General features: G+C 43.2%; 4 protein-coding genes across 4 annotated transcripts in view; all 4 read left to right on the top strand.

The window, feature by feature from the left end:
• Positions 1-22877, top strand: part of METTL25B (methyltransferase like 25B) — a 492409-nt gene that overhangs the window by 234770 nt on the left and 234762 nt on the right. The window lies entirely within an intron of this gene.
• Positions 1-22877, top strand: part of LOC309329710 (vomeronasal type-2 receptor 26-like) — a gene marked incomplete at its 5' end in the record, with an annotated part of 190674 nt that overhangs the window by 119643 nt on the left and 48154 nt on the right. The window lies entirely within an intron of this gene.
• Positions 4956-9530, top strand: LOC309329714 (vomeronasal type-2 receptor 26-like; the record flags this gene model as incomplete). Its single annotated transcript, XM_081840727.1, has 4 exons — positions 4956-5354; positions 5988-6092; positions 8356-8482; positions 8602-9530. The coding sequence occupies 4 exons, from the start codon at positions 4956-4958 to the stop codon at positions 9501-9503; spliced, it is 1533 nt and encodes a 510-aa protein (XP_081696853.1). The 3' UTR covers positions 9504-9530.
• Positions 11393-21677, top strand: LOC309329713 (vomeronasal type-2 receptor 26-like; the record flags this gene model as incomplete). Its single annotated transcript, XM_081840726.1, has 6 exons — positions 11393-11736; positions 13600-13891; positions 16669-17619; positions 18780-19007; positions 20475-20601; positions 20776-21677. The coding sequence occupies 6 exons, from the start codon at positions 11393-11395 to the stop codon at positions 21675-21677; spliced, it is 2844 nt and encodes a 947-aa protein (XP_081696852.1).

Here is a 22877-nt window from a genome sequence, read left to right as displayed (position 1 = left end):
CATTTATGTGACTGGGTTTACTCTGAGTACAACTAGCAATGGATACAGCCTGTGAATCAGGGCCCATGGGGTCTGTGGCCTGGGACCAGAGAGAGTCCTGTTTGGACCTGTGGGGCTGTGTTCACCCTTGACCTGATGCATTAAAGGGACAGAATTAAACATTTCATGGCACATGACTTGGGCACATAAACAGGAGTGGCTTAGCTGGATTGCAAGAAACAGTGAACTGCTTTGGCAACCTTTCATAAAACTTTCTGATCTGCATTAAATCAGCCCTCTAAAGTTCAGATCTGCCTTGGTCTGTGCACTAGTGTAAAAATGTATAACTGAATGCTGTTCTTGTCATTTGGAGCGAACACTCCAGGGGCATCTCCCAACGGCAAATGCAGTGTCAAGACCCTGCAATTAGAGATAATTGACAGAGAGCCCTTACAGCCATCACATATGCTACATACAGGTGCAATTTTCACAGATCATCATTATTCCTGATTATTCAGTATTACAACTAACCTTAAAATAGCATTTGCTATACAGTTTTCTGGGCTGCCTTGTAAACAGCGCTTTGACTTTTACGTGGTATTAACTGTGACCTGTGTTTACCTGGACGCTGTGCTTTCCACCTTGTGCCAAGTCCCCAAAGGGCAGCAAACCAAGACAAGGCTCTGCAATAGGCTGTAATTTTCAAAGAAGGAAGCCCAATTAAACTTGTCAGCCAGGATTCTAATTATGAAGCAAACTTCAGCAAGCAGCTGACAATCGGGAAGAAAGAGAGAAACCTGCTCTTTTCTCTCATCTGCTGTCTGCCACACTTTAGTTTAATCATATCAACAAGCAAATATCTAGCTGGGCCCAGAAACACTCAGGCAGAGCTGATCACCACACACAAACTGTCTCTCACTTAACACGGCAAATATCCTATGTGAATCCCATCACAACGAAATGCTTATAATTTGAACACCAGGTTTGGACTCATCCATGAACGTGGGTCTGTCTCTGAAAAGTATTGGGAATCTTCTTCTAGGCTGGGATGTTGCGGCCAGGCTGTTGCCCAGGGCCAGTGATTGGAAGAATGCGGCTCTGCCACTCAAGCTATTTTAGTGGCTGCCAGGACATTTGCACGCACAATCCAAAGTATCCATAAGCCCCGCTCCGTGCCCAGAAGCGTTGTGGCCCATAGAGTGCAGCAAAATACTGGGCAAGGTTTTCCCAGTGTCTTCTCTGTGTGATGGGCTAATAGGGAAAAGGCTGTCCCATAAGCCCTTGCTGCAGAGGGGAGGGGAGGCCTATATAAGGCTGTTTCCCCTGGAGCTTTCAGAGCTTCCCACCTGCCCTCCCTCAGGATAGAGCCTTCACTGGGCAATTTTGGGTCGTTGGTTGACAGGGCCAGAAAGGAATATTTTTTCTCCAAACATGATTGGCACTTGGCTTTTTGGGGGGTGGGGTGGGGTGGGGTGGGGTGGGCTTTCCCTCAGTGAAATTATGCCTTTCCTTTGATAGGCGGAAGAACATTGTTTTCATGAGGTTGGAAATGGCATTGGTCAGCATCAACATGGTATAGGGGGTCCCCCGTGAGGGGCCTGAGGGGCGGATTGACCATGGCAAACCCAAGCGTGGTTTCGGTATCTGCCTGGTTGGAACCTGCACCCTGGTCCCCAAGGGAGACCTTGCTTGCTTGGCCTGCACCACGGCAAGGTTCAACCCTGGCCGACTCCCGTTTGGAGTGATCCAAGCCCAGCGGATCCATTCCATCAACACAGTGCTTGTGGAATGATGAACTGATCCTGGGACCCAATGCCATGCCAACCCTTGCCCTGCCTGCTCCTGCCAACAAAGATTTGTCCTGATTTTATCCCATCACTATTGTACAGTCTGGTTACTTTGCTATTCATGGGCCACATAATGGGCCTGCCTGGGTAATGATATTTAATGTTCTAGGCAGCACAGGACAGGGATTTTTGAAGGACTACCTCCTCCTAGATCAACCTAGTTGCACAATCCCACCCTTTTGACACCATAATTGCAAGGTGGATTTAAGAAGTTAACACTCTGTGCTATGTGATCTTGAGTACACAACTGCAATTTATCTAGGTCACCATCGCTGAACATCTGTGTTCCTTGGAAGATCACCATCTTTTTCTTCTTCTGTGCCCCATGTTCTCTTCTTTTAGCTGTATCTTGACCTTCAAGTATTGCAGGTGACAATGTTCATGAAAAACTTCACCTCCTGATTTATATATAGCACACACAACCCTTAATATCACAGAAGCATAGGGACCAACTCTACGAGTCTGAGGACACCTCAGCCCCTACCCCAAATATACTGGGATGGAGCTGAGCTCCCCTTCCACCTTGAGGGGCACGGCCTTGGCAGAACTACCAGCGGCAGGCCCCATTGGATCTTTCTGCGGCAGCAGGTCCTGTTGGGTCTCACTGGGCCTACTCGCAGTCTTGTACTCAGTCCTCGATGTCTTCTAATTTTTTTAAGTTTAAAACCAGCACCAGCAAAAGTCAATATATCTCTATAAGTGCCCCATTTCCTTTCCACATTAATTTTCTTTAGGGCATTTGCTTTGATGGGGGAGAGCCATAACAATGTTTTTCTTTCCAAAAAATTCTTATATCTCACCCAAACACCATATGGCCTCTTTCTTATTCTCTTGACCAGAGGTGCAGTGGTGAATTCTAAAGTTCATTGGAGGAATTGTTTCTTATTTTGACTTTGTATTTGAAGAAATCGTTTTCCATGAGCACCCAAACACAAAGCTTACAGATGAACTTTTGTAAGTAAAAAAACTCTATCCTTCATAGCGTACTCTTGGTGAGCTCAAGTATGCTACAATTACACCAAACATACAATGGCATTCTCAGAACACATTTCCACATGATTTTTTCCCCAGTAGGAATGTTAAATATATATTTTCTTCTCTTTACATTGTGATCTTGGCCTCTTCATTGCTTGATTCTGCTTCTTGAGGTTTCTATCTTCTGCCTGTTCTGCTTTCTTAACACCTGATCCCATGGCTCTCACCGCCTTCTCCCAACTTTATCCTCAACCTCCCTCTGTGTTTCCTTTCACACCATTAACGTCCCGTTTTCCTTTGCAGCAAAGCTTGATCCTCACATTCACAATCAGAATAATTTAATCTGACAGTCACAGATGCTGTGAAACGTGAATATCATAGATTTTGGATTATATTCTCTGCTATGCAATGTAAACCATATTGGATAATAAAAAGAGCAGTTGCAAACTTGTTTTTGCAAAACAAAGTATCTATCTGGCTTATTTGTAGAGTAGACCCACTGAAATTAATACAACTAACTTAGTCTGATCTATTAATCATAATAGGCCTTCTCAGAGTATTACTTACATTGGCTACAGTATTTTTGGTACAGCCATAATTTTATTTAAAGGAGGGAGAGATGGAAACTCCATTACCGTGGAAATAATAGGTTCTGTTCCATCTGATGTTATCTGTTCTCTACTCCCCACCTACACCAAATACTTACTATCTGTGGGGCACCAGTCAGAATTTTTGACTTGGCAACTTCTCATCCAATGGGTGTCCGTTGGTTGCTGAAAGGAAATAAGGAGTTAAGGGAAGGATGTGGCAAATTATATACATGCATGTGAGCCAGGAAGTTACCTATGTGGAGGAGAATACCTCTGACATATAGTATAACTCTTTTATTAGTGACATACCAAAGTACTACCAGAATACCCTCTCCCTGGTGTTTGCTGTGAAAGAAATAAACAAGGACCCTAATATTGTACCGAATATGACCTTTGGGTTTCACATATATGAGAACTACTCAAAAGAAAGGATGACTTATCAGAACACGCTGAAACTTTTGTCCATGGCAGAAGGGATTGTCCCCAACTTCAAATGTGAGAAGAAGAAAAGTAAGATAGCTTTTATTGGGAGACTTGACTCTGACATCTCCCTCCACATGGCTAGTATCTTAAGCAACTACAAGATTCCACAGTTATAGTAAGTGTGGGGGCTGTGAAGCATTTCTGCCTCTGGTACAATAGTTATCTTCCTGGTTTTCAATACTTCCTTTTGTTTCGTTCATTTTTCTGAGCAAGGAGGTAAAAAAATAATAATACAAAGCTATTACAAAATCACGTGGGGGAGCTATGTAGTAGTGGTTGGAGGAGAGGGGCTTTGGTGCTTGCCAGATTTTGTCTCCCATGTGTCACTGGGAAGCAGCAGGAAGGTTGGAACAGGTCGAATGCAGCAGCAGGGGTCTTCCTCCTGCTCCCAGGAAGCTGCACAAAACCAGTTGTAAGAGGTCAGAGAAACCTGCTCCTCCTCCCCACCAACAGCTGCTGGAGATATGCGTAATGTTCTTGTGAAATCAACATGCATCCATAAATGGAGTCGAGAATTTCTCATTGGTTTGTTCTTCAAGCAGATACTTGGGATGAACCATAACCGTTTGCTCTAACTCTCCAATTCTTGTGGGGTTGATTTCTTCCTCCAGATTGCTTACTGCGTATTAGCTCCAGTGAGAAGCCCAGAGTTGCAGCCCCAGACATTCTACCGAACGGTGCCCAATGAGAAATATCAATATGCAGGGATTGTCATGCTACTTCTATATTTCCAGCGGACATGGGTAGGAATTGTGTCATCCGATGATGAGAATGGAGAGACCTTTATGCAAAGCTTAGTGCCAATGCTTTCCCGGCATGGAGTCTGTACAGCTTTCAATGAAAAACTACCAGGCTTATCTCAGGGCATAGTTGATAGCAGTTTCTTGGAACTCCTTCGGGCTAAGTCCTCTTTCCTGGTGGCCTTAGAAGGTTACATATTAGTTATGTGTGCAGAACCTGAGACCATTACAGTTGTGAAATGGATGCAATATTTCTATTCAGTTCCTGAAGACATTGCAGAGAAGTCTACAGGCACCGTGTGGATTTTTTGACAGCCCAGTGGGCTTTCTCTTCAGAAACAATGCAAAGGTATTACGATATACAAGTCTTTGATGGTGCCTTGTCTTTTGCAATTCACACAGAGAAAGTCCAGGGATTTAAAGACTTCCTTCAGACCCTGAACCCCAACTGTTCAAATGAAGATGGGTTCCTCCAGGCTTTTTGGCAACAGGCATTCAACTGTTTATTTTCTGCTTCCAATGGGCACAAGGAAAACACAAAGACCTGCACTGGCCATGGGAGTCTGGAGAGCCTTCCTGGGCATATTTTTGAAATGACCATGACTGGCCAAAGTTACAGTATCTATAATGCTGTTTATGCCATTGCACATACTTTACATCAGATGCACTCATCCAGGTCAAAACGCAGAATTATGGCAGGCAGAGGTGGGCTTGATCCTCCAAAACTGCAACCTTGGCAGGTGAGATTTCCTATTCAGAATAAACCTTTGCAAAGTTGAGCAACATAAAGGGGAATTATCAAGAATTAAGAATATGTTTGAAAATACTAAGGTTTGTTTCTACCCATGACTGCCTACCCATTCTGTCCACCAGCACCAACTATTATCTAGAACCTGAATTTGTTTCTGCACTAAAGAGGGACATATAGGGCTATTTTCAAATGTGATTACCTGGACAGTTTTTTAACTCGCTCCCAGTGAGGTTCATTGATTATAGTGGACCTGCAAGTTAAGGTCACTTTATGTTATTGGGGGAAAGTAAACAAAGAAATGGTGAGCAGGGAAAACCCCCCATGAGCTGCTCACCATTTTGTTTTCCCTCTCTAACTGCAGACCCACCTTGCAGGAGGGGCAGTTCCAGGGCTTCCTGACATGGCACCATTTTGCCTTTGCACACGGACCCCAGAGCTGAACGCTCACACAGGTGGCAGGCCAGCTGTACTTGCTAGAAATACTTAGGTGCTCCAAATGTTGCAGACTGCATAGTTTTGGACTTCTTTGCATTGTGTGAAATATATTGATGAATACTTCTTGTTTCTATAATCCACAAAAGCTCTCCTTTTTTAAACTTTGCCTTTGTTTTCTTCTGCCTAGCTGCACTCGTTCTTGAGGAGTATCTCCTTCAACAACAGTGCTGGTGACTTAGTGTCCTTTGATGAGAATGGGGAGCTAGCAGGTGGATTTGATATTATTAACTGGGTTAATTTTCCAAACTATTTTTTTTTTTTATAAATATTTATTAAAGTTTTTAAATATAAATGCACAAATAATAAACAGTCTTACTTCTATCACAGACATAATTTCATGACTTCTTTGGGCTCCCTCGCATCTCCCGCTCCCATTTACATCGTTAAAAGTTTTTTCAAACAAATTATCAACTTGTTTACAATCTCATGTCCACACATTCAAATATAATCTAGCACTTCTTCCAAAAAGTTTTATATTTTCTTTAGTCTCACTTATCATCAAATTTCAAATCTAATTTAGTGGTGGCCAATTTTTTATAATCTAGCATCCTTCTTAACATTCAACCAAATTACAATGTTTTTGTAGATACTTCTTGAATTTCTCCCAGTCTTCCTCCATCTTCTCTTCTCCCAGGTCACGGATTCTGCCAGTCATCTCGGCCAGTTGCATATAGTCCATCAGTTGCATCTGCCACTCTTCCAGTGTGGGTAGATCTTGAGTTTTCCATTTTTTTGCGATGAGTATCCTTGCTGCCGTTGTTGCATACATAAAGAATGTTCGGTCCTTCTTTAACACCTTCTGGCCGACAATACCCAGAAGGAAGGCCTCTGGTTTCTTAGTGAAGGTATACTTAAATACCTTTTTCAGCTCATTATATATCATTTCCCAGAATACCTTCACCTTAGGGCATGTCCACCAGAGGTGAAAGAATGTTCCTTCGTTTTCTTTACATTTCCAACATTTATTATCAGACGAATGGTATATTTTGGCAAGTTTAACTGGGGTCATGTACCATCTATATATCATTTTCATTACATTTTCCTTCAGAGCATTACATGCGGTGAAGTTCAGCCCAGTGGTCCACAACCTTTCCCAGTCCTCAAACATGATGTTATGCCCAATGTCCTGTGCCCATTTTATCATAGCCGATTTAACCATTTCGTCTTGTGTATTCCATTTTAACAGCAAGTTATACATTCTAGATAATACCTTAGTCTTTGGTTCTAACAATTCAGTTTCTAACTTCGATTTCTCCACCTGGAACCCTAACTTTTTATCATTTTTAAAAACTTCTTTAATCTGAGCATAATGTAACCAGTCTCGCACCTTATCCTTCATTTTCTCTAAACTCTGCAATTTCCAATTGTCTCCATCTTTTTCTAATATTTCCCAATATTTTGGCCATTTGGCCTCCATATTGGGTCTTTTTAGGGCCTTAGCCTCCAGAGGTGAGAGCCACCTTGGAGTTTTATTTTCCAGTAAGTCTTTGTATTTTGTCCAGACATTAAACACTGCTTTCCTGACAATATGGTTCTTAAAGGCCTTATTGATCTTAACTTTATCATACCATAAGTATGCATGCCAACCAAAAGCATTGTTAAAACCTTCCAAGTCCAACACGTCAGTGTCTTCGAGAAGTAGTAATTTTCCAAACTAAACCTTCTCCCGAGTGAAAGTAGGAAAGATAGTTCCACAAGATTCACAATATGTAGACTTCAGCATGGATGAGGAAGCCATTACATGGCACAGATCTTTTAATCAGGTGGGACCAATGGTTTTTGAAAATGAGTTATTTTTATTAAGAATACAAATAATAAGGTTAATGTAGAAAATGTAGAAAATATTGTTTAAATATACCCCAAGTCTGGGACATGGGTGGCACTGTGGGCTAAACCACAGAGCCTAGGACTTGCCAATCAGAAGGTTGGCGATTTGAATCCCCGTGACGGGGTGAGCTCCCGTTGCTTGGTCCCTGCTCCTGCCAACCTAGTAGTTCAAAAGCATGTCAAAGTGCAAGTAAACAAATAGGTACCACTCCGGTGGGAAGGTAAACAGCGTTTCTGTGCACTGCTCTGGTTTGCCAGCAGCAGCTTAGTCCTGCTGGCCACATGACCCGGAAGCTGTACGCCGGGTCCCTCGGGCTATAAAGCGAGATGAGCGCTGAAACCCCAGAGTCAGCCACGACTGGACTGGCCCTAGGCTCTGTGGTTTAACCCACAGCGCCACCCACGTCCCAAGTTTAATATATGTGCTTCCTATTTTATCTTCTCTTTCAACTCCCTGTATTTCAAAGTCTGTTGTCTTCCCTGTCCTCTCTCCATTCAATTCAACATCCCTTCTCATTCACTCCCAATATTTACATTACAGTTTATTTACACATACAACACACCTTTCTGGAATAAAGTTAATCAGTCAACTGATCTCTTCTCTTTGGTTAAACTGTGTTGTTCACAAGGCACAAGAAAGCTACATTTCCTCCTCTTTTTATGGCTAGGTGCTGCCCCTTGCCTTGTGTAATGATCGCTGCCAGCCAGGCTACAGCAGGAAAAAGAAGGAGGGGCTGCCATTTTGTTGCTATGATTGTGCTTTGTGTCCACATAGGATGATTTCAAATCTAACGGGTAGGAGACATCATCTGCTACATCTTAGGAGTGGTTAGTTTTAGGTGTGTGAGCCAAAAAAATAGTCTCCTTACGCTTATTTGTTGAAACTCATATATCACTCATTTGATTTTTTTCAGATATGGATTATTGTTTCCAATGCCAAGATGACCAATTTCCAAACAAGGACAGAGATCAATGCCTCCCCAAACGCCAACATTTCCTTTCCTACGCAGAACCTTTAGGGGTCGTTTTAGCTTCCTTAGCTCTAGTCTTTTCTCTGGTCACAGCTTGGATACTTGGCGTCTTCTCTAGGAATGGGGACACTCCCATTGTCAAAGCCAACAACCGGGACCTCACCTACACTCTGCTCCTTGCCCTCTTGCTCTGCTTCCTCTGCTCCTTGCTCTTCATTGGCCAGCCTCACCCAGTGAGCTGCTCTTTACGACAAGCTGCTTTTGGCATCATCTTCTCCATTGCTGTGTCTTGTGTCTTGGCCAAAACCATCACGGTGGTTCTGGCTTTCATGGCCACCAAACCAGGATCCAGGATGAGGAAATGGGTGGGGAAATCTCTCACAAACTCTGTGCTTCTTGCTTGCTGCTCCGTTCAAACCAGCATTTGTGCTGCTTGGCTCTGTACGGCTCCTCCATTCCCAGATGTGGACATGAACTCTCTAATGGAGGAAATCATTGTGGAATGCAACGAAGGTTCTGTCGCGATGTTTTATTCTGTCCTGGGTTATCTGGGATTCCTGGCCATGGTCAGCTTCACTGTGGCTTTCCTGGCCAAGAGGTTGCTGGACAGTTTCAACGAAGCCAAGTTCATCACCTTCAGCATGTTGGTGTTCTGCAGCGTTTGGCTGTCCTTTGTTCCCTCTTATCTGAGCACCAAAGGAAAGCAGATGGTGGCTGTGGAGGTCTTTTGCATCTTGGCCTCCAGCGCAGGTTTGCTGGGTTGTATCTTTGTCCCCAAATTGTACATCATTCTTCTGAGGCCCAACTTGAACAGCAAGGACCACTTAATTCTGAGGAGCAAATAGGAATCACCTTTTGTTGATGGTTTTAATTATTGCATTGTTTGCTAGCATTTATTGAATGAAAAGCAGAAAAAGTAATTTCTTGGATTTCTGAACTCTTATCCTTTTCATTCCCAGAAATAGCCTCCAACCTACATCTGTAACCAATAAAGCTGTGACCAATTTTTAACTCCATTAAGTTGTTCTGTCAATTTGTTATCCTGTCAATACACTGATCTTCCATTCATAGGGTGCTAAAGGTATATCCCTTCCTGGGGAGAGAACATCGGTGTGAAACACGTAACTTCTGCCGAGGCTATACTATATTTAAGTAAAAGCTATATTGTATTTATTTATGTGTAATCAAGAAAGGCTCCTGATCTCAGAATATAGCTGCAAAAGCGTGTATAACATGGCAGAACATTATAGACAATTAAGATGCTGAATGACATTTGTTACCCATTGGTCCTCCTCTGCCTACAAATGAGACCCAGATTCTCTGAATTTATCTTCTCCACATAGAACAGATACAGAGTGGCTGGACTGAAGAACATTTCAGCTGTCAGAAGAACCTACAAAACCCCGTGCAAAGGGCTTTACAAGTCCTGATGATGTTCTGATAGTTCAGGCTTGCAAAGCTGTGTTCATGAAGCCATGGAAACCACAACAACCAGCTCTTTGGGGATCTTGCATAGCTCCATATGCAGCACTGTGAGGCCCCAAAGATCAGCTGATAGCAGGGGCTTGCAGAACACCATGTTTGCTGAGTTTCAGCCCCAAGGAGCAGCTGATCATTCATGTGGGGAAAATGGGTTCTCTGATGTCTCTGTGATATCGGATAATGGAGAGGTTTGCTGCCCCATCCCCATGTCACCTGTGGCCCACGGGGGATGTAGGAGATGAGGATCCAGGTCACCTCTCAGATCAAGTGCCCCATAAGATCACAAGATCAACCATGTTGTTTACAATAAAGCTTTAGGCCTCAAAAATTGATGGAGGTCAGTTTAGCTAAAAAAAACCACAGCCTTCAATTTTTAGCACAAGAAAGTAGAATTAAAAGTATTCATGATATGAAGAATACTATAGCATACTATAGCATTTCCCCTTTGGACATAACTTGGTCAGAATTGATTGCTATAGTGGTGTTTTAAGCATTTTAAAACTCATAGAGAAAGATTGTAATATACCATGGTTCTCCTCCTCCCATTTCATCCTCACAACAACGCTCTGAGGGAGGTTAGGCTAAGAGGCTGTGATCTTCCCAAGGTCACCCAGTGAGCTTCACGGCTAAGTGGGGATTCGAACCCTGGTCTCCCATGTCCAACACTCTAACCATTACATCAAACTGGCTCTCAGCTGAAAATTATGGTTTGTCCACACGGTGTTAGTTAATGTACTGGATTTTTGTTGTTGACAAAATGGATAACAGACTTGCTTTAAAGGTTGTGCAAAGGTTCTTTTTACCTCTTTGAACATTTTGCTGCAAAACAGTTATTCTTTTATAATATATTTTCTTCTTATGTAGTTTTCTGGGTAACCTTTTTTCTCTCTATTTTTGCTGAGTCTCCTTAAAGTCTTATTGCTCTCCCTACTAAGGAGGACCAGCTGAGACTTTGGCTGTGATGTGATAAACATGCTTCCCACCCCTTAATCACTGAGAAACTGATTAAGTCTCCTGTAATTATCAAAGTAATCATGGTCATTTCTTTGACTCTCTGGGGAGTTCCAGTAGCTACATGAAAACTACGAATCAAGAGTTGCAGATACTATTAATAACTCCTGTGATGTTCAGACTTTGGCCTTACACCAAGGGCTCTGTCAGACTGATCACTGATTCTTTACCCAGCAAAAATCTGGTTTCGTAGCCATCCCAGTGAGATGAGACTTTGCTGCTCAGTATCACTCAGTTGACGATGTGCAAAGAGATGAATTGTCGCCTACAAAATTCCCTGCAACATGGTAATATTTGCAGTCTTGGTATTTGTGCTGCTGCCTCAGACTGTGTGCAAGTTTCCTCTTGCTCCTACAATGCTCTGTGCAGGATGGTACTTTCCATGATGTTGGCGTCAGCGCTGTTTCCTCCAGATGAGTGCAAGGCTGCTGTTGCCCCGTGTTCCATCAGTGACCCTCTTCCTATTCTTCACAAATATTACCAGTCTGGAGATGTTGTTATTGCTGGTATTATGTCTCAAATGTATATAATTTCAAGAATAGCCTTCGATGAACCTCCTACACCTGAACTCTTCGATGTCATCCTGTAAGGAAATGTGTGTGTGTGTGTGTGTGTGTGTGTGTGTGTGTGTGTGTGTTTAAAACCATATCGTATATCTGTAACAAATATATTTCTGCATTTCACATATGATGAAGGTTATGCTCATTACACAAGTGGTCCAAATTGTGGAAAACTTCAGGAAAAGCTGTATTTCTAAGGTTTGACAGCTCATAAGAACAGTATAACATAGAATGAACTTCTACAGTATATCATTAGAAAGATAGTCTAATACAGAATATAATGCCACAAAGTATGTTGACTAGCCCTGACCTGAATCCAACAGAAAAGCTATGGAGCTGATTAAATAAACTTTTTAGTCAGAAGCAGCCAAGGAATAAAGCATAATTTTTAGAAACATACAATCTTGGGTTCTCATTAAAACACCTGGTGAATTAAAAACTTTGGTTTACTCTAGGGATGCCATTGTAGGACTGTAATTGCAGCAAAAAGTTACTAACTAACATAAATGGTGAAAAGTTATGAAACATCCTTTATCATGATTTTCTGTGCATAACTTTTTTATTTCGCTGTTTGCTTGCTTTGGCAACCGCTTGTAGCTGAGTAAGATTGTGAGTCCGTAAGTGACTGTGGAGGCCAATTCTGGATCCACACGTCCTTCCACAGTGGGGACATTGGTTTCCAGGTGGGAGTTGATCACGGTGTGGATTTGCCAAGCGTGCCTTCCTCTTAGCATGTTTCTCACTTTCGTCCTGAGTTTGTGTGTCTTCAAAGTCCACGGCACCTTTGGTAAAGGCTGTTCTCCAACTGGAGCACTCACAGGCCAGTATTTCCCAATTGTCTGTGTTTATACTACATTTTTAAAGATTTGCCTTGAGAGAGTCTTTAAACCTCTTTTGTTGACCACCAGCATGACGCTTTCCATTTTAAAGTTTGGAATAGAGTAGTTGCTTTGGAAGATAATAACCAGGCAACATGACCTGGCCAACAAAATTGATGTTGAAGAACCAATGCTTTGACACCGGTGGTCTTTGCTTCTTCCAGTACACTGGCATTAGTTCGCCTGTCTTCCCAAGTGATGCGTAATTTCTTTCAGAGACACCTTTGATGGAATCTTTCAAGGAATTGGAGATGGCAGAGCAGCTGGTGAGTGGGCAAAAGAGGGAGATCCCCAGCCGCACCTGCCTTAAATAGGGCAGGCCATGCCCCCAAAACCAACCGATTGGCTGGCCAGGGGGTGACGCAGCCGGGGATTCCCCCGATGGCGTGGGGAGGTCATTCAACCTCAACCCCACCTCCCCTGCAGGGCAGAAGTGGCTTTATGGTATTAATATAAATATTGCTGGTGTTATGAGCCAAAGATACAGACATACTTTCCGAAATGTTTTCACAATATTGGCCATGAGTGTATGATGATTGCTACCACCCTTTTCCTTCCACGTAGTTCTGTGTTTATGAGATATGGGGGCAGATCTGGTATCTCAAACCCACTTCTGCAGTGTGTGATCACCTTCTTCTTATATGGTAAGCTTATACAGTGGTACCTCGGGTTAAGAACTTAATTCGTTCTAGAGGTCTGTTCTTAACCTGAAACTGTTCTTAACCTGAAGCACCACTTTAGCTAATGGGGCCTAATGCCACTGCGCCGCCGGAGCACGATTTCTGTTCTCATCCTGAAGCAATGTTCTTAACCCAAGGTACTATTTCTGGTTTAGCGGACTCTGTAACCTGAAGCGTATGTAACCCGAGGGCAGTGTCCAGGCTTTTTTAAAAAAAGTTTCTAAGGCACCATAAAAAGTAACATCTTCATTCACTTTGTGTTTCAATATGTCCATATATTTCTATGCTTGTGAATGTGAATTGTTATGCACTATGTCGCTCTCCATGCAGACCAATGACACAACTCTACCAGCATATCCTGGCTTTGGCATTTGCTGTAAAAGAGATAAATGAAAATCCCCAAATCTTGCCCAATATGTCTCTGGGTTTCCACATCTACAACAGCCATTTCAGTCCAAGCCGCATCTACCAAGCCTCCATGGAACTTCTCTCTAGTCAAGAAAGACTCCTCCCCAACTACAAGTGTGATGTTCAGGAGACTCCAAAGGCAGTCATTGGGGGGCCACCCTCTGATTTATGTCTCCACATGTCAATCATCCTGTCTATGTACAAGATGCCAAGAGTAAGAGGTCTGCATGGAACATGGGTCATCATGAAAGCCATTTACAGTTGCCTTTGACTATGTCTCCTTGGGTTGCATGCTGGTAACTGAAGAACAAAATATCAAGGGAATGGCAAATAGTGGGTATAGGTTGGTATTTATCAACCAAAAATGTAGGTTGTGGAAAATGTGTCTGCTTCAGTTCCACACATCCTTAAAAACCAGGTGGAAGAATTCCTCATTGGACACTTTACTCCTGTGCAGGACTGTAACAAAACGTCTGCTGCCTGTGGTAGCACAACTGTGTGTTTGCTATGCTGGGCTGAAAAATCACCTATATATTTCCCAAGATAACTTTAACATTCCAAATCAACAGAAATAAATGATATTGGAACAGTGGCGTAGCGTGGGTTGTGAGCACCCGGGGCAAGGCAAGTAATTTGCGCCCCCTAACCCGTGGATTTGCGCCCCCTAACCCGTGGATTTGCCCTAACCCCAGATGTTGCGCCCGGTGCGGCCGGCCCCCCCTGCACCCCCCACGCTACGCCACTGTATTGGAATCCTTTTGAAGCAGACCCCCCTCTGTTAAACTCTATAACCACCATGGGTTATCTAGCGTGTGTGAGGTAAAGGTCAACTTCAGGCAGAAGTTGAACAAATAAGAAAGATTTATTTTGCAGAATAAAGTTGGTAAGACAAAAGATGTATCAGGAGATAAAGTTCTTTCAGGAAACAGTTAACTTATTAATATTCAATTTAGTGGATGTTACGGGCTTCAAAACAAGGTAGTGAACGTACAGCTTATTTAAAATGGCAGTTCCTTATTTTCAGCTTGATGTTACAGTTGTTTAAATAATCAGCTCATTTCCAGTTTCATTACTTCAGTTTCTTAAACCTCATTGCATAGGTGTTACAGTTTCAGACTTTGGTTCTTACTCAAGGTAGTATTTCTGTCCGTTTCCCCACCTTATATCAATCCCACTCCTGAGGTTCTCCAAATAGCACAACAGCCCCAGGGGATCACCCCAGCCCTCTTAACGGGTTTGAGTGTCTTCTCTTTCTTAGAGATCTCTCTCCTCCTGACTTGGAAGGAGACCCAAGCAGACAGGATCAATTCCAAAACAAAAAGGCCAAGGAAGGTGTTATTTTGGCTTTATCAGTACTTTGTCAAGGCCATTTCACAAGCCTAGTAGAGAAAACCAGGACCTCCAGCCTCTTCCCTCCCCCCCTTCCATTTTACTCTCAAAAACAGATTTTAACAATTATATAATCCCATCTTAACATCCATTCACATCGGTAATTTTTGCTTACCAATATGAATAAAACTATAATATTAATGTTACAATACTTTATACACGGTGGTGTTTTCTAAACCCATAGGCTCCTTTCTCTTGCTATAGACATTTTCCTCAGGGTGGATGTTATGCACAGCTCAGCACCAAGTCTTCTCTCTCCAATAAAACTATCAGCTAAACCATCTGATCCATCTCTTCCAGAAATGGATCCTTTTATTTTCCCTCCCAAACTGCTGGCTCCACCCCCTTTCTGACTGGCTGTCATGGTAGCCAATCAGAGAGATGCTCCAGCCCTCTGGTGGAATTCCGGGGCACTGCACCCCCAGAGTCTGGTCTGACTCTGCTGTCTGTCACACTTTCAGATTAATGAACGTTGATCAAATTAAAACTGAAATCTGGATTTGCATTGAAGTGATGTTTCATATTGTGCTGGGCTTGGGGGCAACCCGTGAAACGCGGTCCAGGACTGGACCAGAATCCAAAGGTTCCGCTAGGAGTCACTCTGACAGGGCCAAGGCAGGACCTGAGGCAGGAAACCAGACAAGGACAGGTACAGGATCTCAAGCAGGATCTGGGACACAGCAGTGTTGCTCCCACAACCTGGGGCAGGGTCCAGCAGCCTTTTATCTTTGTCGGGGCAATGGCTGGTCCTGTTCCCCTTTGACTCACCTCCCTGTTTCACCCGAACGCGAGCACTCCTCCTGCGAGTACTCAGGTCTCTCCTTCTCTCAGACCTGAGTCTCTTCAGCTTGGGAGATGTTGGTGGGTTACTAGACCCAGGGGCCGCCTCAGCCTCCCCTGACCCAACCGGTAGTGGAGCAGCTGTAAGCGATGGCCCAACTGGAGGCAACAAGGTCATCCCTGCATCTGGAGCCAGGGCAGACTCAGGACCCTGACTCGGCCAAGCTGGGGTTTGTTGCAGAGGAACCTGTGCAGACTGGGACTCTTCAGGATCAGGCCCCAGACTTGGTTCAGTTGTCGCCTGAGGCAAAGGATCTGGTGCAGACTGAGACTCTTCTGGTTCCAAGTCTGAGCCCAAGTCCCAGGCTATCACACATATCACCATATGGTATAAATGTTCCTATCTTGTTTTTCAAATATATCGTATTTGGCTCATATATGGGTCTTCCCCTGTAACAAATGATAACATCCAAGCTGGTTTTATCCACCACATGTTCTCACCTGGAGCTCAGCAACAGTTAAATTTCACAAGGATGTGGAATGGGGTGGTTTATCTGATGGGTGACAATTTAGGGATATTTGTACAAAAAAAAAAAATGTTCCTGTGTCTGATTTTATAGGAAAAAAATCCACAAACTAACTCTTTTTCTAGTGAGTTCAAAGAAATTTGGCAGATCATAGTTGTTATAGGAAGTGATTGTGAATGTTAAAAATCACAACATTATGGTATTGCAGAAAGAGATGATGCACCTATACAAACCAAGGCAAATTCTGAACTAACAGAAATAAACAAAAATCTGAATCCCCCTGGTTATTATATAGAAACTTGGTTTTGAGTCTAACTGGTGTTTAGATATCATCATTTGTTATCATCTTTCCTCCCTTGATTTTAACAATGACCCTCTTCAGCTCATCTATGGCTCTTCTCCAGTGACGACTAATGACATTCAAGCCCTTTTCACCCACTGGATATTCCCAGATGGGACTCAGCAATACGAGGGGATCCTCCAGTTACTGCTGCATTTCCGTTGGGTGTGGATTGGTGTGCTTTTTCATCTCCATGAGGACAGTGGAGAGAGATTTGTACAAAATGTTCTCCCCATGTTTGCCCAGAAGGGGATCTGCTTTGATTTTATAGGAAGTTTCCCTAAGGCTACCTCTTCTGGTGAGTTTGATGAAATGGTGGAAGAAGGTTCGAAAACAATGAACATTCTTGTGGGAAGCACTGCCAATGCTGTGGTTGTACATGCTGAAATTCATACAATTATGTTAATGAGAATGATACCCACACTTGCAGAAACAAACTATGTGTCAATGCAAGGAAATACAAAAGTCTGGATTATGACAGCCCAGATGGACTTCACCTCATTTCCCTTTCAAAGAGGTTGGGACATCACATTCCTCCATGGGGCTCTATCCTTTGCAGTTCACTCTAAGGATCTTCCAGGATTCCAGAAATTTATTCAGATGAGAAACCCTGCCTTGGAAAAAGAAGATGGCTTTCTCAGGGTTTTCTGGGAAGAGGCATTTAATTGTGGTTTCCCTGACCCTGCTTCAGAGAAGAAAGATGGCAAATTCTGCACTGGGAAGGAGAATATTGAGAGCCTTCCTGGGTCTGTTTTTGAAACGAGCATGACAGCCCAAAGCTACAGCATCTACAATTCAATCTATATTTTGGCACATGCTTTGCACACCATGCAGTCCACCAAATTAAATTGCAGAGCAATGGCAGGTGGAGCAAGAGGGAAACTTACAGATCAACAGCCATGGCAGGTAATGTTGTCTTCCAGTTAATGCAGATGTCTGTAATCAACTCTGGAGCTGAGCTAAAAGGGGGACTTTTCTTGAATGCCTCTTCAGTAGGGGAAACCCATTCCACTTTTCTCTCTGGGAGAAAGTAACTATCCACTAATGGTTAGGATAACATAATGGATGAAATTCTGCCATCACTTTAAAGTGGATTCAGTTGTCCTTGGATTAGCAAAATATGGATACAGATGGCTAAGTACAGGACATCATGCTATCGCTATTTGTACAAAGGTTTTCCTGGAAACATTTCAGGAAAGTGATGAGCACCTTATCTACACAGTTTGTCCACCGTTCTCAGGGGTCAGCAAGGTTTATCAGCCATGGGTCGGATCACTCCCACGGAGATGGTCTGTGGGCCGTAGTGGCACAGCGCGATGCCGGAAATCTCGTCTGGCGCATGTCAGTGGCACCAGAAACCACTTCTGCGCATGCCCAGATGCCGAAAATCATGCCTGCGCAGAAGTGATTTTCGGCATCTGCATTTGCGTAGATGTGATTTCTGGCACTATTCGGTGAATCCCCACACCGCGCTGTTCTGGTTTAGCACAGCGCACGGGGGACTCGCCAAGTGGGCAGCTCGGTTTGGGGGCAGCTCGTGGGCTGGTAAAACAGTCTTCATGGGCTGCATCCAGCCCATGGGCCACACATTGCTGACCCCTGACCTGTCTGAAGGAACGTCCTGTCTAATATTTGTTGTCTAAGTTCTATGAAATTTAGGTCAAGACTTACTGTAATTCTTAAAAGAACCACATCTTACCACCACAATAAACATTACTACAGGGCTTTTTCCAGCCAGAACTCACTGGAACTCAGTTCTCTCCCCTCTCAGGGGAGCACCATTCCATTCCAAGGGAACGAGGGAGGTGTTTGTGGTGAGTTCCAGCACCTCTTTTTCTAGAAAGCAGCACTGCTCTTTAATTATTTTTTCCATTTTAGTTCCATCCATTTTTGAAGAAGAGACTCATTAAAGACAGAGAAAGAAAGACACTAGCATGCATCTTTTAAAGAGACCATGAACTATACCTCTTAAATGCTAAAGATAAGCACTCTATTTGTACAAATATTTCAAATTTTTAATTATTTTTGGCATCTTCATTTATTGCTTTTTTCCTCTTCAAACTTAGCTCCACCACTTTCTGGGAAGAGTTTCATTTAATAATAGTGCTGGGGAAGAAGTTTCCTTTGACCAAAATGGGGAATTAGTAGCTGGATTGGATGTAATAAATTGGGTCACATTCCCAAATCAGTCCTTTCTGAGAGCCAAAGTTGGAACAATGGACCCACAAGCTCCCCCAGAAAAGAGGCTAACCATTCATGATGATGGTATCACGTGGCCCAACTGGTTCAACCAGGTAAGAATTGATTAATATCAGGCTGTAGCACTGATAAAAGGAAAACTATCTTGTTTCTATGTCTATTTGCAGAAGTGTCTCAGCTATAAAGAAACTGTCACTAGTCAATGAAATTTGAGGAAGCCCAGTATGTCCCCAACCGATTTTGGGGCTGGGCCAGGGAATACCTGGGGCAAAATCAACTTCTTTCAGACAATATGGTCAAAAGCAGAAAGATTTAATCTTTCTAGGTACCCACTGGGGAAGAAGACAGCAGGATTGGACCCTCTACTCATTAGCAGGCTCAATCCTGCTCAGTTTGACTGCACTCATGTGTTCCCCTGCTTGGAACAGGCACACATATCCAAAGTGCAGTGTGGGGCTATTTGAAAGCTCTGTTGCAAAGAGCTCTCTGCTGCTCTTTGCAGATGCTGCCCGCCTTTCCTGCAGAATCAGCCTGATCCAGTTTCAGATTTGAGCGAATCTGTTCCACAGCCCTAATTTGTACCCACAATTACTCCAGGCAGTCAATTCATGATTTTAACCTTCTCATTGGTTTGCAGCATTATGGTAGACATACCAAACACATTCCCTTACATTGGCTGCTGAGCTAAATGATTAACAGTGAATGTTCACAGAAACCCCAGGGACAAAGTATTATTTTTAGCACCTGGCTCTGCAAAAGTAAATTTTAAGACACATACAGGTGATGAAGAAGGTAGGTAACTCTGCAATAATAATAATAATAATAATAATAATAATAATAATAATAATAATTTATTTATACCCCGCCCATCTGGCTGGGCCTCCCCAGCCACTCTGGGCGGCTTCCATAGAAACCCAAAAATACAGTAGAATATCACACGTTAAAAACTTTCCTGAACAGGGCTGCTTTAAGATGTCTTCTGAATGTCAGGTAGTTGTTTATCGCTTTGACATCTGCTGGAAGGGCGTTCCACAGGGTGGGTGCCACCACCGAGAAGGCCCTCTGCCTGGTTCCCTGTAGCTTTGCTTCTCGCAATGAGGGAACCACCTGAAGGCCCTCGGTACTGGACCTCAGCGTCCGGGCAGAACGATGGGGGTGGAGACGCTCCTTCAGGTATACTGGGCCAAGGCCATTTAGGGCTTTAAAGGTCAGCACCAACACTTTGAATTGTGCTCGGACAACACTGCAAGAACCCATCAAAAGCAAACAATTACAGCTGCAATCAAAGTTATTCAACCCCCATTGCAAATCAGGTTTATTATCAAAATTTACAGACTTTCAGCTGGAACTCATGAAATACTTGAACTCACAAGGGATTTCTTGAGTGTCAAATGTTGCTGTATGGTAGCCATATTTCCAAGTCAGGAGAATGGTCCAAGAAGATAAGAGAAGAGATCATCACCCTTCACAAAAAAGATACAAGTATACAAAATAAACGCAAAGGCACCGAATGTTATTTGAAGATAAGTCCCAAACGATTTCCTTCTTTCATTTATGAACAGGCACAACCCACTTCTCTGTGTAATGAAAATTGCCATGTAGGTTACAGAAAGAACAAGAAGGAAGGAAAGCCATTGTGCTGCTACGATTGCCTTCCGTGTCCAGAAGGGAAGATCTCAAACAAAAAGGGTAAGGAATGCATCACACGCTTTAATTTTACCTGTGCTACAGAAGCTCCTTTCTCTAGTGGGGAAAAAGTATGGAAGTAGCCAATATACATTCTGGCATCTCTTAGATGCATTTTCCAATTTTGGGACAGAAGAACTTTTTTTAAAATAAGATGTTTATTTCTTTTTTTTCCAGATATGGACGACTGTGTAGAATGCCCTGGAGATCAATATGCAAACAATGAACAGGATGGCTGCCTCCCCAAAGACAAAACATTCTTGTCTTATGGAGAACCGTTGGGGATCAGTTTGGCCACGTTCGCCCTCTTCTTTTCCTGCATCACAGCTTTGGCGCTTCAAATATTCACAAAGCACAGAGATACTCCCATAGTTAAAGCCAACAACCGCAACCTCACTTATATTCTCCTCCTTTTCCTCCTGCTCTCCTTCCTTTGTGCTCTGCTCTTCATTGGCCAGCCTGAGGAAGTCACCTGCCTCCTTCGGCAAACTGCTTTTGGCATGATCTTCTCAGTGGCAATTTCTTGCATATTGGCCAAAACTGCCATTGTGGTTCTAGCTTTCATGGCCACCAAGCCAGGGTCCCGAATGCGGAAGTGGGTCAGGAAGCCACTGGGCACCCCAATTGTTCTTTCCTGCTCCCTTATTCAAGCCACAATCTGTAGCATATGGCTGGCCACTGCTCCTCCTTTCCCAGACATTGACGTGCACTCGATGACTGAAGAAATAATACTAGAATGTAATGAAGGCTCCACTATCATGTTTTATTGTGTCCTGGGATTCATGGGTTTGCTGGCCGTTGTGAGCTTCACGGTGGCTTTCCTAGCTAGAAAGTTGCCTGATAGTTTCAATGAAGCCAAATTCATCACCTTCAGCATGCTGGTCTTTTGCAGTGTGTGGCTCTCCTTTGTTCCAACCTACTTGAGCACCAAGGGCAAATACATGGTGGCTGTGGAGATCTTCTCCATCTTGGCCTCCAGTTGTGGGTTACTGGGCTGCATCTTTATCCCCAAATGCTATGTTATTTTACTGAGGCCTGAGCTGAACAGCAGGGAGCAGCTAATAAGGAGACAGTTTTAAATAATCCAGAAGTCTGAATAATGCTTGTAATTCTAGGTGTCTGTTATTGCTTTTTTATTTACATGTATGTAATTAGAAATCCCTAGCCGGAATTAAGATCGCCGGAAGAAATATCAACAACCTCAGATATGCAGATGACACAACCTTGATGGCAGAAAGTGGGGAGGAATTAAAGAAGCTTTTAATGAGGGTGAAAGAGGAGAGCGCAATTATGGTCTGAAGCTCAACATCAAAAAAACGAAGATCATGGCCACTGGGCCCATCACCTCCTGGCAAATAGAAGGGGAAGAAATGGAGGTAGTGAGAGATTTTACTTTCTTGGGCTCCATGATCACTGAAGATGGTGACAGCAGTCATGAAATTAAAAGACGCCTGCTCCTTGGGAGAAAGGCGATGGCAAACCTAGACAGCATCTTAAAAAGCAGAGACATCACCTTGCCAACAAAGGTCCGTATAGTTAAAGCCATGGTTGGCAGAGATGACTGGCAGAATCCGAGACCAGGACAAAGAGACAGTGGAAGAAGACTGGAAGAAGTTCAAAGACTATCTTAATAAACATTATAAAATTAATGAAGGCTAAAAAGATATGGGTTTAAAAATTAGCGGTTTGCAGGGGCGTTGATTAAGGAAAAAGAATAGAATTATTTAAAACTATGGGAAATATGGGAATGGATTTGCTGATAAGAAAAATGAGATTAGAATACAGAAGGGGGAGGTGCGAGGAGGTCGGTGAAAGTAGGTTTTGAAAATAAGATCTGAATTTATACTTGTTTTGTTTTGTATGTTGGTTTTTGTATGTTTTTATTGTTGTTTGGATTTGTGTTTTTTTTATGTGTTAATTTGAAACTTAATAAATATTATTATAAAAAAAAAAAAGTTCAAGCCATGGTTTTCCCAGTAGTGATGTATGGAAGTGAGAGCTGGACCTTCAAGAAGGCTGATCGCCAAAGAATTGACGCTTTTGAATTATGGTGCTGGAGGAGACTCTTGAGAGTCCCATGGACTGCAAGAAGATCAAACGTATCCATTCTTAAGGAAATCAGCCCTGAGTGCTCACTGGAAGGACAGATCATGAAACTGAGGCTTCAATACTTTGGCCACCTCATGAGAAGAGAAGACTCCCTGGAAAAGACCCTGATGCTGGGAAAGATGGAGGGCACAAGGAGAAGGGGACGACAGAGGACCAGATGGTGGGACAGT

The sequence above is a fragment of the Podarcis erhardii genome (genome assembly GCF_964252035.2).
Source record: "Podarcis erhardii genome assembly, chromosome: 15".
NCBI classification, from domain to species: domain Eukaryota; kingdom Metazoa; phylum Chordata; class Lepidosauria; order Squamata; family Lacertidae; genus Podarcis; species Podarcis erhardii.
The sequence above is the reverse complement of the archived record's forward strand: the minus strand, read 5'-3'. Positions and strand labels throughout refer to the sequence as shown.